The sequence below is a fragment of the Solanum tuberosum genome, unplaced genomic scaffold (assembly GCF_000226075.1).
Source record: "Solanum tuberosum cultivar DM 1-3 516 R44 unplaced genomic scaffold, SolTub_3.0 scf00095, whole genome shotgun sequence".
Taxonomy (NCBI): domain Eukaryota; kingdom Viridiplantae; phylum Streptophyta; class Magnoliopsida; order Solanales; family Solanaceae; genus Solanum; species Solanum tuberosum.
Genome location: NW_006239021.1, coordinates 1234288 through 1251213, shown reverse-complemented (window position 1 = coordinate 1251213; position 16926 = coordinate 1234288). Strand labels below are relative to the sequence as shown.

General features: G+C 35.6%; 2 protein-coding genes across 5 annotated transcripts; both read left to right on the top strand.

Moving 5' to 3' along the window:
* The first annotated feature begins 294 nt into the window (after nucleotides 1-294).
* LOC102599591 (serine/threonine-protein kinase D6PK-like) lies at nucleotides 295-4643 on the top strand. The gene is made up of 3 exons (XM_006347902.2): nucleotides 295-699; nucleotides 1358-2637; nucleotides 3467-4643. Exons 2-3 carry the CDS (start codon nucleotides 1406-1408, stop codon nucleotides 4335-4337), a joined length of 2103 nt encoding a protein of 700 aa, XP_006347964.1. The 5' UTR covers nucleotides 295-699; nucleotides 1358-1405; the 3' UTR covers nucleotides 4338-4643.
* Nucleotides 4644-7015: 2372 nt separating this feature from the next.
* On the top strand, nucleotides 7016-16617 carry LOC102599267 (protein SIEL). Of its 4 annotated transcripts, none has more exons than XM_006347901.2 (9): nucleotides 7016-7170; nucleotides 7725-8596; nucleotides 10021-10098; nucleotides 10686-10919; nucleotides 11036-11227; nucleotides 11754-11894; nucleotides 13505-13594; nucleotides 14391-14914; nucleotides 15165-16617. In XM_006347901.2, the coding sequence occupies exons 2-9, from the start codon at nucleotides 7958-7960 to the stop codon at nucleotides 16078-16080; spliced, it is 2814 nt and encodes a 937-aa protein (XP_006347963.1). In that variant the 5' UTR covers nucleotides 7016-7170; nucleotides 7725-7957; the 3' UTR covers nucleotides 16081-16617. The 4 variants fall into 4 exon arrangements, with proteins under 4 accessions (XP_006347963.1, XP_015164506.1, XP_015164504.1 ...); XM_015309020.1 differs by having other exon boundaries at nucleotides 14391-14804; nucleotides 15165-15299; XM_015309018.1 differs by having other exon boundaries at nucleotides 14391-14931; nucleotides 15165-15252.
* Nucleotides 16618-16926: the final 309 nt, after the last annotated feature.

The window sequence follows — 16926 nt, the reverse complement described above, 5'->3', positions numbered from 1 at the left end:
TTTTTGAGCGATGCTTTCAAAATAATTCTTTTTTCTATTTCAAATCTTTATTAATTAAAAGAGAACGAAAGTTCAACCATCGGATAATAATCCAATTTCATCTTTACAAGTTCACACATTAAAGCTTGAATTAAATTTGAAATTGCGCATGATTCACTTGAGAGTACGCTTTCAACACGATTTGTTTTCATATAGGACTCAAATCCAAAACGTCGGGTTAAGGCTTCACAAATTTATTTCCTCTGTCTCTTTTTCAATCTTTTAATAAATAAACAAAACACGACCAAAAAAAACTAAAATAAAAACAGAGAATGACACTTTCACTTTATTGTATCACCAGTATTCATATGATATAGTACAGTGAACACATGACTAAAGCCTTCACAAATACAACAACACAAGCTAAAAAAGAAGCTAAAGGCAAAATCACCCATAATCCTTCTCCTCCAGCACCACCTAGTACGACAAATTGTTTTTCTATTCAGCTATAGGAGCTAATAGCTTCAGCATTTAGTAATAATCAATCAATTTTCTGCCGCAGAAATCACTGTGTTGTCCTCTGTGTTAAAGAAGAGAACAGAAGAGAAGAAGTGTAGCTGGAGCTCTAGCTAAGCTTTATTTTTTTTGGCATTCCAAGGACTTGAGAGAGTAAAGAAAACGACCCAGTTGAAGATTTTTTTCAGATCTCTTGCTTAACTGGTAAAATTCTGCTTTCTTGATTTTTTGTTGTTCTGTAATGTGGGTGTCGTTTTTTTTGGGTTTTTTCTTTCTGTTATTCTTAGCATTTTTGCGTCTCTGTTTTGGGGGGAAAAAATTCCCAGAAATTTTTAGTCTGTGGGTTCAGAGTGGCCACGTTGAATTCTTTTTCACCCATAGCTGAAGCTAGATCTGCCTATGGCTCTTGCTTGTATATTTCCATGTTTGTGAGTGTTTAAAAAAACAGTGAAATGTGATGGGGGTGGGGGGTTTCTTAGAAGTTGATTGTCACTTACTTTGGGATTTAAGGTTTTCTATTTAGAGCTTCTTAAGGGTTATTTCATTGTGTGATTAAGGGAACTTGTGAAAATTATGGAATGTTGAGGTGATTGTAAAAATAATATTTGCCTAATTGGGTGCTTTTGTATTACATCATGCATATCTCTTTATAAAGTGCCTTTGTTACTTACCATATCTGAAGATTTTATAGTCACTAATGGAGATTGTGTTAGTGAAAAAAAACCTTTGTTATAGTGACTGTTTAATGAGATGTAGTTTCTTTGATGTGTTTGCATACTTGTCATCAAAATGGTCTTAGTAGATTTGATTAGTGGTATAGTAATGTGTGGGAAGGTGGTACTGATTTTTTGCACTTCTGCAGAGTTTTCTTCTGGGGATGTACTTGTGATGATACATATAGTATTTGAAGATGGAAAGGATACCTGAAGTTAGAGAGTCAACTAGGCAGTTCCCTATAGGGGCTAAGGTGGCACATACTTTCTCTACCTCCAAGAAGGAGGTCGGTATTAGAGGCTTTCGAGATTTTGACTTGGCTGTTCCAATAGAAACATGGAAAGGAAAGACCTCCTATCAGGAGGAAGAAGACCTCATGGTCGATGCTGGTACAATAAAGCGTAGTGATGATTCACTTGAAGATAGTGGCTCTACATCATTTCATGGGGCGAGTCATCCTCCGGAACCTGTTGATACAGACCTAATGAGACCAGTGTATGTACCAATTGGTCAGAAGAAAGGAGATGGGAAATGTCTGGTGAAAAACATATCTTTGAAGGGTCCTTTCTTGGACGATCTTTCAATCCGGATGCCAAATGTGAAACCAAGCCCATCCCTTCTTTCACCGGCAGAGAGCTTGGTTGAAGAGCCAAATGATCTAGGTGTAATCTCTTCTCCATTTACAGTTCCTCGTCCTTCTCAAAACACAGAAACAAGTCTGCTTCCTGATTCCGAAGAGAAAGAATGTATTTGGGATGCATCTCAGCCTCCAAGTGGAAATGTAAGTCCACTTAGTAGCATTGATAGTACTGGTGTTGTGAGATCTATGAGTATTGTCAACAGTTGCACAAGCACGTACAGGAGCGATGGGCTTATGAGTGATGGCATGCTTAGTGTGGACAGAAACTATGAGAGCACGAAAGGGAGCATTCGAGGGGATTCACTCGAAAGTGGTAAAACTAGCCTTAGCAGAGCAAGTGACAGTAGTGGACTTAGTGATGATAGTAATTGGAGTAACATCACTGGCAGTGCCAATAAGCCTCACAAAGGAAATGATCCTAGATGGAAGGCTATTCTCGCGATTCGGGCACGTGATGGTATATTAGGCATGAGCCACTTTAAGTTACTCAAAAGACTTGGTTGTGGAGACATTGGAAGTGTTTATCTTTCTGAGCTTAGCGGGACTCGCTGCTATTTTGCAATGAAAGTGATGGATAAGGCATCACTTGCAAGCAGGAAGAAATTGACCCGTGCTCAGACAGAAAGAGAAATCCTACAGTTATTAGACCATCCATTCTTGCCAACATTGTACACTCATTTTGAGACCGATCGCTTCTCCTGTTTGGTCATGGAATATTGTCCTGGAGGAGATCTGCATACTCTACGACAGCGACAACCTGGGAAGCATTTTTCAGAATATGCTGCAAGGTATGGAATTGTTATCCTTATCTAGAATATACAACAGGTAGATAATCCTCTCCTTATAAAAGGCTTTCGCATGTAGTCCTAACATAAACACAATAAACCTCTGGTCACTTTAACATTCCTTAATCCTTACATGGTATTAACTCTCTTTTCCTAAGTGAAACTCTTTATCTGCCACTAAATGCACCTTTACTGGCTAACAAAGGGCTATTTCTTTTCCCTTTCCTCTTTTTCTTGAGTGGGTTGGTGTTGGCGGAGAGAGGGTGTATTGGTGGAAGGAGATGATTTTGCCACAATGAATGTCACCCCTTTTCACTTATCCAAAAAAACAAAAAGATTGTTGCCCATTTTCTCTTACTGGCAAATAGAGAATGCTGAATATCTGATAAAATCCTTGAACTATGTTTTATTAAGATGAAAAGTTATGTTGAAGCAGTGATTTAAGCTTCCAAAGAGCTCAGTTTGTTCACTGTCTTTTCTGTACTAGGTATAAATTTTGTCCCCGTTGTGTCCCTGCCTGGTTTTTCTTCAAATCTGTTGTGAGAATCTTAGAGCTTGCCTAGCTTGACATCAAAGTATGTGTCATTAAATTATATCCTTTATCATTATCACCTAGTTAATGTTAGTTGAGATTTGTATTCAAAAGCTGAATAGACTTCATTGTGGTCTCCCTAAAATAAAGAGACTATTCGAGTTCACTCTGGTGTGAGGATCATAGAGCTTTAGTTTCTAGATTGGCACTAAAGAATTCAGGATTTTTTACCTTGCATTTATGTTTAAACTTTTGAGTTCTTTAATCAAACTTTAACTAACCCCCCCTTTTCTGCCACAGGTTTTATGCAGCAGAAGTTCTATTGGCACTTGAATATCTACATATGCTTGGTGTAGTGTACAGGGATTTAAAACCTGAAAATGTTCTTGTGCGTGACGATGGCCACATTATGCTTTCAGATTTTGACCTCTCCTTAAGATGTGCAGTTTCACCTACGCTCATAAGGACCTCATCTGATGATCCTTCAAAACGAGGAGCTGCATTTTGTGTGCAGCCAACCTGTATTGAGCCCACAACTGTATGCATGCAACCAGCATGCTTCCTTCCCCGTTTATTTCCTCAAAAGAGCAAGAAAAAAACACCTAAGCCTCGAGCTGATTCTGGGTTTCAAGCTAATTCAATGCCTGAGCTAGTTGCGGAACCTACTTCAGCACGGTCAATGTCATTTGTTGGGACTCATGAATATTTGGCCCCCGAGATTATCAAGGGAGAAGGCCATGGCAGTGCGGTTGACTGGTGGACATTTGGTATTTTTCTTCATGAACTACTATATGGAAAGACCCCTTTCAAGGGATCAGGAAACAGGGCAACTCTTTTCAATGTAGTTGGCCAGCAGCTTAGATTTCCAGATTCTCCTGCAACCAGTTATGCCAGCCGTGATCTGATACGTGGTTTGCTTGTTAAAGAGCCTCAAAACCGGCTTGGGGTGAAACGAGGAGCAACTGAGATCAAGCAGCATCCTTTCTTTGAAGGTGTTAATTGGGCTCTGATACGTTGCAGTACACCACCTGAAGTACCAAGACCCGTGGAGCCGGAGTACCCTGCAAAGTATGGGCAAGTGAACCCTGTTGGGGTTGGCAATACCAGTAAAAAAGTGGTAGGGGCAGATGCAAAGTCTGGGGGTAAATATCTTGACTTTGAGTTCTTTTAGTTTTAGGATATAGGATTCTTGTATCAGTGCCATTAGTTGATCCTTCAGCAGTCAGCACTGCTTTCTTCTAGTTGTTATCATTTGTTCAATTGATGAACTTGCAATACACAAGAACTGGGAAAAACTCACTGGCCAATGGGGTTGTGTGAGAAAGGTGAAACAAAATGCCTTGTTATTTCCATGTCTTAGGAGCTAGCCAAGACTATAATGAAGAAGCAGTTGGCAATATAATACTCCCTCCGTACTTATTTACATGACACTCTTTATATTTAGTGTTTCCAAATAAGGTACTAATAGTACACAAAACTTGCATTATTTTAGGGCACTCTATCGAACGATCTCATAGATATATCTATTGCAACGATTATGTTCATCAGTATGATGTGTAGTTTTTTCTAATAGCAATAGTTATAACAATAACTACAACAACAACAACAACAATTATATCAAGTGTAATTTCGTAAGTGTAAATTGGAAAAGATAAATTATTTGCACCTTATCCATATCTCGGTAGATAGGTTATATTTGGAAGATCGTCCGCTCAAGTGTATCTATATCACTTCGCCTAAAATAATTAGGGGTTATTTGGTACGTGGGATGAGATAAGCAAAAATAGTTTATGAGTTGGGATACTCCGTGATTTATTTAATCCACTTTTTATATGGGATATTAATCCAATCATTTTAGTATAAATAATGAGATAAATTGTTTCGAAATTAGCTAATATCTCAAACTAAATATGAAATAAAGTTTATTTCAAAATTATTATTCTCATCCCATGTACCAAACGATTAGAAATCATTTTGATAATTTTTTTTCGTTATAGATAAAATCATTTATAATTTAAAACACCCGCACAATTATTACATGTACAATAAAACCTCTATAAATTAATATAGGTGGGACCATGAAATTTTATTATTTTATAGAGATATTATTTAATCGATAAATTAATATTTATTAATTTAAAGAATGGTTTGATATCTAATGAAGGTTAATTTTGATCATATCAAAATCATTGTATCTTACTAATTTATATATCATATTTATTGATTTCACTTAAAAAAATATTATACATAAAGTACAACGAATACATCAAAATCATTGTATCTTACTAATTTATGTATCATATTTATTCAATTGTCACTATCGTGCAAACAAAAGAGCATGGATGACAAGTGTGCTTTTTGATGAATATATTTGTTGGTTTAACCACAAAATGCATGGTAGACGAGTTTTGCTTATGATAGATAATTGTCCAACCCATAATATAAATATTGAAGGACTACAAAATGTTGAATTGTTTTTCTTGCCACCCAACATGACATTCAAAATTCAACCTTGTGATGCTGGGATAATAAGAGCTTTCAAGATGTATTATCGTAACAGATTTTATCGGAGGATATTAGAAGGCTATGAAGTGGGACAAACTGATCCAACAAAGATTAATGTTTTGGATGCTATCAATTTTGCAATCCCTGCTTGGACAATAAGTGTTCAGCAAGAGAAGATAGCAAATTATTTTCGACACTGTAAAATTCGTTTGGGGGATGCAATCTCAGAGAATTTGAATGAACCCATTTGTGAAAACGTCATTCATGAACTTGAGGCCGTGATTAATGATCTCGATTACCATGATAAAATGGATGTCAATAACCTATTGGATTATCGGGGTGAAAGTGATACATGTTCAGAGGTCCAGAGCTTAGAAGAAATTATGGATACCATCGAAAAAAGCAATGTTGATGATGAAGTTGAAGATGATATTATACCTTTGGAACCAAATACGCGTAAGGAAACACTTATAACATCTAGAACTCTTCACAATTTTATGGTGTAATTCGAAAAGACAACACTAGAGCTCTTGGATGCAATAAGAAAAGTTAGAGAGGAGCTTCAACTAGATTTAAATTTTAAGAAAAAACAGAACATAATAGAATCATATTTCACTAAATTGTCTTAGATATATTTGTACTTTCAAAGATTTATTAATTTATGATATTAATGGGACCATATATTTTATATAGGGGTCTTCTGGAAATATATTATCTTATTATCTTATCGAAATTGGTGATTTTTTTCCTATTTGGCCCAAGTCGGACCGGAGAAAAATATTACTTTAGAGAGATTATTAATGAGCAACTTTCACATATAGCAAACATAAAAATCATATTTGTATGTTATAACTATAGTTTGCATAATTGCGCTCCATAACTAAATTTTTTGTTTGCTATGGAGCTTTTGATTTGTATAATTCGCTAGAAACATCCAGTTTTATACAAATTGTTCAGTTTTAGTATAAAAATCATTTATATATTGTAATTTGTATAATAAAATCTGTATTTGTATAATTATAAGTGTATATGACGAAAATATATGTATTTGTATTTGTATATATACACTTTTTTTTCGCTTTATACAAACACAAACACATTTAATACATTTTATACCAAAATGTATAAAATGACTAATTGTATATTGAAAATGGTTAATTGTATATCGAATCAGATGTCAAAAAAATAGGATGTTTACTGCTAATTACAATTAAAATAAACTATGACTATAACATTTAATATGAATTAATAGTTTGCTATTTCATATAATTTTCCCATTATTAATTTACTGTATATACAAATTTAAATAACCATTCAGTACATAAAGTAATATATAATTTTTCTTACAATTAACCCCAAATTAACACTGTACCCTAAAACTTCCGACGACATCGACCACCAAACCCTCCGGCGAACTCCCCGGCGTGGTCTTTCTTTCCAACTGAACCAACGGGCTGTCGTTGGAATCTGTTCGCTGCTCCTTCCTTTTCCCTTCTCTGGTAATATTCTCTCCTTTTAAAAATATGGTGCTTTCAATTTTCTCTTTCTAGCATTTGCATTTATTGAGTAAGAGGGGGAAGTGTTTATCCTTCAGTTTTGTTTAGAGGATCGTTAACATTGATGTAAGATTATAATATTTGTGTTTGAAATCACAAAGAGCTGGCACAATCCTATCTTACTGCTTTGAAGAAGGACGATTTAAGCATTTGGAGTGAATATTGAATAGCTAATTGTTAGTGCTATATGCATCTGGACTGAAGTTATTAAGAAATTGTCAGATTGAGTTTTAATTTTAGTCTGGCTTACTGATGTAGAAGTATTCAGAACTATCCGGTAATTTGCTAACTGAGTTTGAAATATTGAGAAGGAAAGGCATTTTCTTTGCTTGGTTGATCCCTAAATCTATTCTTATCTATTAGCTTGACAATAGTATTAACTTGATCAAATCAAACTCTAGTTTAAGCTTGTTTATACTACTGATATGACTTATTTTTTCTATTTAAATGCTATGTAATCAAATCTGATACATAATGATATTTTGATGGTTTTGTAGGTAAAGCAAATGAACAGGGGTAGAAACCGGTGAAGACCTTACTGAAGAATATTGGTTGATCGTTGGCAAGACCTTTCATTTTTTTATTTTTTTTAAAATTTTGTTTCATTTTTTGTCCCCTGTTATTTTTCTCTCTACCTTTTCTTCTTCTTTTCCTCTTTCCAATCTATAACTTGGAGTTACTAGTCAATAAAAAGGAGCCTCACCGGCGACGGATCACCGCCCGTCCGCCTATGGAACACCTTCTCCGGAGTAATTTGGAGACCAACGATAACAACAATCCTCAAGCTATCTTACAAGCTCTCTCTCTGATCTCCAACCCTTCCACCTCTGACTCCACACTTTCATCCATTGCCAAAGTCTTAATCATCTCTCTGAAATGCCCTAACCCTAATTCTAATTCGCATCGTTTTATCCACCATCACATTCTCCGCCTCTTTTCTCTTCTTTTATATCACTGTCCACACCTCCACCATAACCTCATCTCTGCCATCCGTGAATTCTCTCTCCTCCCTTCAACCTCCACGAGATTACTTGTTGATGCCCTCACATGTCTCTCCATCTCAGATAGTAATGTTAATGATGAATCAACATTCCTTTCTCTTGTTTTTCGTCCTTGTGTTTCTGTTCGTCATTGGTTACTTTTAAATGTGAGTAAATTTGACATACGGCCGTCGGTTTTGCTTACGGTTCTGCTAGGATTTACGAAGGACCCCTATCCGTGTATTCGAAATGTTGCTTTGAGTGGATTAGCTGATTTGTGTAAGTGCATTGTTGTGGAAGATGAAAGTCTCATAAAAGGTTGCTATTTTCGAGCTGTTGAGCTTCTGTTTGATTCTGAGGACTTGGTACGATGTTCTGCAGTTCATGCGGTAAGATTTCCAAGTGCGTGCTAAATAAGTCCGATGTTTACATGTTACCACTTGAAATGTATGTATTATTTGTATGTCAGTAGGAAAGGTATAGAGAAGCTATAGTGTTAAAGAATCCAAATTGCTTACTGTTGGCATGAAACATGTGTAAATGGAGCGAAATGGATATTGAAGACTTATATGACTGTACCAAGTAAGTTTCGATAGCGGCATAATAGTAGTAGTAGTTGTATGTAAGTGCTACTAACCTGGTAAAAAAAAAATGTAATTGTTCTTATTACTTTAGGTTATGATGAGGCTATTGTTTTATTCTATTTTATTTTTGATAAAGTATGATGAGGATTTCACTAGAAAGAGGTTATTTTTTGATTGCATATGAATTGTTCTTGGCCATTTCCAGTGGAACTTAACTATATATTCTTCTTGGGTTAATTTTGTTGCATTTCTGAATTTTGGTCGTGTGTAGGAACTAGAAAAAAGTAAGTGTTGTCAAGTACTGGCTATCTTTTGTGCTAGAAATAAGTTGAGAAGGTAAAGTTATTAGTTTTCGACAACTTAACTCTGATTTGTAAAGGTTTTTTGACCAAAGATTGTTGTGGGTTTTGCACTGATGAAGACCTGTTAGCATATAGTTTAAGCAAATGGTGTGAATTATACTATTTTAATATTCTGCAATTAATATGTTGAGGGTTGATTTTTTGGTGTAAGGTTCTTCCTTTAGTCTTGGGGGGTGTTTGGGGCGAGACGGTTATCTCTTGAATTAGAATTTCCTTTTTTAATCTGTGGCTGGAGAAATTGGGTAAAGCTCTTCTCATGCTCTAAGAGGTTGTTTGGTTTAGACACTGGGTATACAAGGATTAGTAATGTAGCGATTGCAATGCAGAGATTAATAGTGCAAAGGACATAATGTACAGATTTATTTAGTTTTTGGAGGCTTAATTTGATATATTGCAATTTAGTATTTATAATTTTAATGTGTTTTCTTTTAAGACAAAATAAAAGTTGAATATTTTTTAATCCGTACACTCCTATTACAAATACCTGCATTCTTATTCCATATTCTATGCCGGATAAAATGATATATAGATTCCCACATGACTTATGCAAGTATGATTTAGGAGAAAAACAAAAGTAGCAAATCAAACATTGCATTAATAATGCTGGATTTCATGTGGAGATTAGATCTCCTCTCTAGTGCAACCAAACAACCCATACAGGTTTTTTGCTGAAATAAATGTTGAAGTTGTTTTAAGAACACAGGATTGCTGTCCAACCGGTTCATTTTTGTGGACGTTTAATCGTACAAAATGCTGCATTAAATTGTCTCTGCTATAGGAAAATTATAGATCAAAGATTTTCATTTTCCTGCTTAGAGGACATTTATAATCAATGACTAATTCATTTTACTCCTGTTGCTGATCCAGGTTGGTGCATGCGGGCAGTTGATTGTGGCATCTAAACAAGAAAGTAAAGGGGACTGGTCTGATGCATTATTTCTGCAGGTTTGTTCTTCTTCTCCTTATCTGCCTAATTGGGTTTCACATGAAAGTCATCTCTGTTAATATCTCACCCTTGCTTTCCTGCGCTTGAAAATGGGTATATGGTATTTACCTACATGGAAGAAAAGAAGGAAAACAAGAAGTAAAATTAATGGTTATTTTGATGCTTCTAGAGGTAGATGGCACCCAAATCGGGCTGCTGTAGAATAATCTACAAAATTTTATAGACTTACTATTCGTAATGAGTCATTTGCATTTGCTGAATTAGGTTCTGGAGGGGAAATCAGAAGAAACCATTGGAGATACTTCTCATATTAATTTAACAACAATGTTGCCATGAGGTGTCTGAGTCTTGGCATGAACATCTTGTGAATCATAATTGTTTGAAACCGAATTAGCCAGCATGTACTCTCTCTCTCCCTTCTCGTTTTTATAATTTGTTTCAACTATACCTGGTAAATGCTTCAAATGTTTTAGAATAAGATGTTTAAAATAATGTTTTGATTTTGTTTTCGTGCAATGGCCATATAAAATATAATGCAAGATATCTTTTTGACTGACCTTTCTCATTCTACATGATATGCATGCAGCTATGTTCAATGGTGAGAGATATGAGTGTCAAGGTCAGGGTTGAAGCTTTTAATGCCCTTGGGAAGATTGAAACTGTTTCCGAATATATTCTCTTACAAACGCTATCAAAGAAAGCTTCATCTATAACAAAAGAAATGAATTTTCCTGGCCAGTACTCTGAGACATTGTTCAGGATACCAGCAGAGAGCGCTGTTCTTGCTTTTCTACATGGACTGGAGGATGAATTTGATGTGGTAACGATTTCTTCGTTTGCCAAGTTCTGAGAGTCAATTGTTATTTCTCTTTCTCTAATTTAAGAAACTTTTCAATAAGGAATATGTCATTATAACTCCCTATTGTTTAATTGAAGGTAAGAGTATCTGCTTGCCGAGCTTTGCAATCGTTAGCAATCCATTCTGCTGGTTTTTCTAATATGGTTGTGAACTTGTTGATGGGCATACTTAATGATGATTCAATGGCTGTAAAATTGCAAGCTTTAGATACTTTGCATCATATGACAATGTTTCGCCTTCTAAAGGTTCAACAACCACATCTGCACATGGTAAATCTTTGATTCATCTAGAGGCCTTTCTTTGATTTTTTTTTGTTGAGAGACACAGGCATGTGTGATTACTTTGTCTGCACCTCGTTCAAATTTTACACCTGGACCATATCTTGCTATATTGCTGCATTTAGTGCTTGTTTGCCAGCTTGATCCAACATGGTGCAACTTATCAACTGTTGTTGGGATAAACTGGTTAAAAGTCCATCTTCTCTCTTGATCATTCACTTCACATGCTGGTTAAGTTTTGACAAGTTTTGATCTATCCCTTTCTTCATTTTGCTGTGCCCCTTTAGAGATCGAGAATTTGATGTTTTTCTCTTTTTAATTCAACTGCTATAGCTACTTAATAAGGAAAACGTTGACTACTGTAGTGTTGAAACATGTTATATTGTATTTGCTTCTACTTATAAGGAAAACATTGACTAATGTAGTGTCGAAATATGTTAGATTGTATTTGCTTCTGCTCATTTGAAAGGAAAGTCCATTGAGATTTCCTCTTAAACTTTGATTTTTTATCTTGCAGTTTCTTGGGATTCTACTAGACAGTCACAGCTTGATAAGATGTAGAGCGAGGAAGGTACTAAAACTGACAGAACTGCCGAGCTTGGGTATGTTCAAAATGTGTGTTGATGGACTTATAAGAGATTTGGAATTGTATCCTCAGGTATGTTGCCGAAAGATTGTTTCACATTGCTATTCACTGAGCAGTTAAATCCAAAAACATGGTTAGGGTGCCAATTGCTATTGCTTCAAGATGAAGTTCGAAATTCTCAAAGGAATTGCAACCCATTTTATTCTTTCTGCTTCTCTCCTTGTTGGGAATTCAAACAAGAAGAGAATTCCATTTACTCTTTAAATTAACTCCTGCGAGAATTTTCCAATTTTTGGTAGCCCATGTTTTGATTTTCCATTTGCTAGGAGCAGCATTTTTGGAATCTCGTTAAAGCACCCAATTAATATCGATGGAGGGTGGATCTAGAGGGTTGGTTACGGGTTCATGCAAACCCAATAGCTTACAAACTTTGCCTGAACCCTATATATATTTTTAGAAATGCACTGAATTTCTATGAGTAGTTGACCTGAACACAATTTTTATTGTAGTATCAACTTGAGGTCGTTGTGTGAACTCATAAGCTTCAAATTTTGTATCTGCCTCTAAGTCTCTATGCAGGTACCCGATCCTAGACTTAATGGAGCATGTCTGATTCTGAATTTAAGACACATGAGCGGTAACTCAATTTCCTACAACCTTGAACCTCTCTTCCTTCTGTGACCTTCTCTACAAATTTAGTGATTTTATTACAATGTCTCGTTATCCCAGGTTTTCCCTATTTCTTGAACGGTCATTGCAGATCATTTCCTTCATTTCACAGACATTACTCTTATATACCTTCCAAATAAATGAAATTTTGGAAGTCAAAACAGGAATACAGTTTATTGATATTCTTCCACCTTTGGCAAATACTACCTCTCCCTTTAGATGCCAGCTTCATATAGTTGCAACAATCACGCCTCAATCCCATATAAATATGGGTTGGCCAAATGATTCTTCGTTGACCATGTTTCCTCGTTTAAATTCATCCAAGGCTAACACTAAAAAAAAGACAACCCGGTGTATGGTATGTACGGAATGAAAGGAAGCGCAGGTGCTGCTTTATGGGATTTCAACTTCAATTCAGTCAGTAAAATCTAGATGTCAAGTTCATTTGTTCAGTTGGTACTCAGTTCCCTTGTAAATAGTACTTTGTTAGCTCCTTGGTTTTAGTTTAGACTTTATTGTGTTATGGAGCAGAGCTAACCAACTTTTGTATCTTCGTGCTCACATAACATCTTCCTGATGCTTTTTCAATGACAACTCTTTACTTCTTCAAAAAAAGATGGAAAATAAGAAAATATAAATAAAAAGGAATATGATCAAGCAATGATTGATATGTGATTAACACCTTCCTTAAAATTGGGGTTGGTTGAGAAATGGGGTAATAATATCACTTGAAGCTGGTTTGGGGGAATACAAGGACCCTCACGAAGTTCCAATATCTCTTTGGAAAAAATGGTTCTACTTGGAGGGGATATGTACCATTTCTTCTATATTTATGCATAATTGTTTTAGGATAAGCAGATTTGGTTTTTTGAAATCCCAATTTGGGGATTTCATTTATGATATTTCCTTTTTATTTTTAGTAGATAGTTTATTTGAAAAGCTAGGATACAATTGTTATCTAGTTATTGTTATGAATTTGCTGTTTTTTTCAAAAAATTTAAAATCATTTTCAGGATGAAGCTGAAGTATTTTCTGCTTTATTCATGATTGGTCAAAACCACGGAGAGTTTTTAGTCAGACTGATTAATGAAGCTTCCCAAATGGTAAGTACTGATCCCTGTATTGTCCAGTACATTAGCTCTTTTTTTAAACGTCTAGTACATTAGCCCAATTGATGGTTTTATGGACATTTCCATTGATTAGTGTGCTGAGCTTCTTTATGGGTTTAAGATGTTATGAGTTCTATATATTAGCCTTTTCAACAAATTGAAAATTCTCTTTTTATTTCTTTTATAGTATATGGTTTTTGGTCAAAAATTCGCCTACCCTAATCTAGACACATGGTTAGTTTCTCTTTTGCCAGACTTTTTAAATAAGTAATCATGTCGAACTTGAGTATTTATGTTTGCTTACTTTAGCAGTTCAGATTCTAAAAATCGACATCGACATTTCTAGCTTTATATAATAGGATCTCCCAGTGCCATCAGGTCATATCTTTCACTTTGTGAGTATTTCATTTATTTGACACCATTATATCTTCTATGTAGGATACACGTAACTAACAAAAGTGAAAAGTAAGTAGGTTTCTTTGGTAGGAGGAGTCTCATGCATGACCCTATCATATCACAATACATGTGTCACGGTGAACAACTTATTTTGGGTGGTGAGAAATGTGCAATAGGTCATTTTAAAGGCCAGCATCTTAGACATTTTAACTGCACATGTAAGGAAATCGAAGAGCTTAGATATTTTTGTCCTGCATAGCTTTTCCAGTTAAAATTTTGGCTTTCTTTCTGGTGTTGTGAAATTTTGAAAATGCCCAATGTAATCTCCTTGTTCTTTATATTTTGACAATTTCACTTATATAAGTTTTTCTGTCACCATCTAATGTATGCACAGATAGAGCCCTCTTCTGGAGGCAAGTTGGGTTATGACAATGTGAGGAAAGCTTCATATCTAGTGTTAGCCACCTCTGCTCCAGTCTCCATGAAGCAGCAAACTTGCAGCATTCCACCAAGAATGTTCTCTTATGCAGTCACACTATTAGGGAGAATCTCTCGCAGTTTTGCAGATATAGTTGACCAGAGAACACTTTTGGCTTATCTTTCTTGTTGCAGTAGATTCACATTTGTAACTGCATCAGAGTTTTTTAAAATGGAAGAGCATCGTCTGTTACCTCATCAGAACAATAAAATGGAAGAGCATCTGGAGGAAGGTGATGTGCAATTGACACAAAGACGTGAAATCTCTGAATACGACATTTGGAGGAAATTACAGCTGAAGGAAGCGGAAAGCTCGCTTTTGGACTTCCAGGTTAAGCATAATAAAGAGAGAAATTGTGTGAATATCATCCTTCAGGTGGTAATAGACATTTGGCCATCACTGAAACTTGGATTGATCAATGAAGTAACTTGCACACTGAGGTTGCAATTCTCTAGTAGTAATATGACCACCCTTGAATACAACTGTTATTTTTTTTTTCATTTTATTATTTTGAGTACTTGCAGGAAATCCTATAATAGTTTATAGACATAGTTGACTTCTTCTGCAATGATTGGTCATCTTTTCGGACATATCTTGCTTGTTGTCAGTTGTAATTTTTAGGTATATTCCAGTCAAGTTATCAAATACTATATCTGTTGCTAATGTTACTCAACCGTATGGTTTATGCAGGAGTTTGAAGGCAGAATTGGGAACGAGATCAAATCACAATCATAGGGGTGAGTTAGTGTTTGCTTTGCAATATATAGATGCCTTGGAACAACTTGGATACTTATGGCATCACTTGGTGTTTTCCAAGGAGTTCTACTTCCATGAATGGGGGAAATTGGAGTGTTCTTTGAAAAAACTGGACAGATGCCTGAGGGACATGAGATATAAGTTAATAGGTTTAACCAAAGAGGACAATTTTCTTATCCTAGAGTTAATAATTGCAAACGGTATACTGACGCTTTGTAATATGGAAGCCTGTGCGAATAAGACTACTCGAAAGAAGTTACATTCTGTCATGTCTTGTATTGAGCATATTTGTGGAGAAGGATCCACTGAATCATTCAATTTTGTTGTTGAAGTTCAGAAGTCATTGAGTGAGATTGACACCACTAGTAGTTCAATCTTGGACAATCCATATCTCCTTCTGAAGTCTCTTGAGCATTTCACTCCAAGAAAGGTAGTTTCGTCGGGGAATCTCAAATATATGGAAGCTGAACTGCATTTTCAAGGCAGTGAATTTCAAAATCCTCTTCCTTTCATCTCTGGGCTGCCTGTTGGTTTATCTTTAGACATCAAACTCCATAACATCTTGAGCGAGAGTAGGTTGTGGATAAAAATGAGCTGCGAAGAGAAACTAACTCAATTTGTTTTCCTGGATTTGTATGAGATCGAAGTAGACGATGAAGTGAGGAAATTCACATTTATTGCACCCTTCTACCAAACCCCCAAGGCAAACTGTTTCTCATTGAAGATCTGTATTGTTCTAGAGTGCATATCTGACGGTGATCAGTTGTTCAGGGGCTGTGGAGGTCCTAAGCATGAAGTTGTCCATCTTTGTGAAGAAAAAGAAGTGTATTTTTCCGTTCAAGTTAGGTAATGGTGTTTCAATTGATCAAGTGTGATCCAAAGACAGCTATAGTTTTTCTAAATTACGGTGCTCATTGTCAAATGCTGGTACAATCAGTTGCTGGATTTATACAATTTTCTCCTTATCAAGTAGTAATGACCATGGACTACCCATAGAACCGAGAGTTCTAAGCAAGTAGAGTGATTAGTTCAATGTGAGCAGGTTGCAGAGCAGGAGTAGGAGTAGCAAGGCACATGGGCTAATATGCCAAGTGAAGTGCAGAACTTCAGAAATTGAACATGCTTAAACTGGTTTTCATTTTGATCATCTCGGTATCGAGTACATTGTTCTGAGTTTTAGCTATTAAAGGATCCCATGTTGTATAGTGTATACATGAAGTTGAAACTGGCATGTAGCTTTTCGAGAATGGATGGATTATGAGATGAGTTTGTAAAGGAAAAAGAACAAGAAAATATATTGTGCAGCTCCAATATTTGTCCAAAAGAACTTTTGCTAATGAGCTTTATGCCTGATACTCTTATATAGTACTCCATCCATTTCAATTTATGTGAACCTATTGGATTGCTACATACTTTAAGAAAGAAGGAAGATTTTCAAAACTTATGATGTCAAAGCATGGGTGTTACAACACTTCTGAAAATTGTAGTTTAAAATATTTCTTGTTGTTGGTGTAACGATAAATACAGAAAATTGTTTCTGTATTTAGAAAGGCATCATTAAATTATTTCAAAATTTAGATTACGACGTTGATTGGGGAAGGGATTGGTGATTTGCTTATTTGAACTTGGACAATTTTTCCTTCATGAGCTATCTTTTGAGGTTGAGTTAGATTCAAGCGTATCTTTTAATTTTATA

Coding starts and splice junctions, on each gene's coding strand:
- LOC102599267 (XM_006347901.2), top strand. CDS start 7,958: ATGGAACACCTTCTCCGGAGTAATTTGGAGACCAACGATAACAACAAT. Junction 8,597..10,020: donor GATGTTCTGCAGTTCATGCG/GTAAGATTTCCA, acceptor TTGCTGATCCAG/GTTGGTGCATGCGGGCAGTT. Junction 14,915..15,164: donor GAAGTAACTTGCACACTGAG/GTTGCAATTCTC, acceptor TGGTTTATGCAG/GAGTTTGAAGGCAGAATTGG.
- LOC102599591 (XM_006347902.2), top strand. CDS start 1,406: ATGGAAAGGATACCTGAAGTTAGAGAGTCAACTAGGCAGTTCCCTATA. Junction 2,638..3,466: donor TTTTCAGAATATGCTGCAAG/GTATGGAATTGT, acceptor TTTCTGCCACAG/GTTTTATGCAGCAGAAGTTC.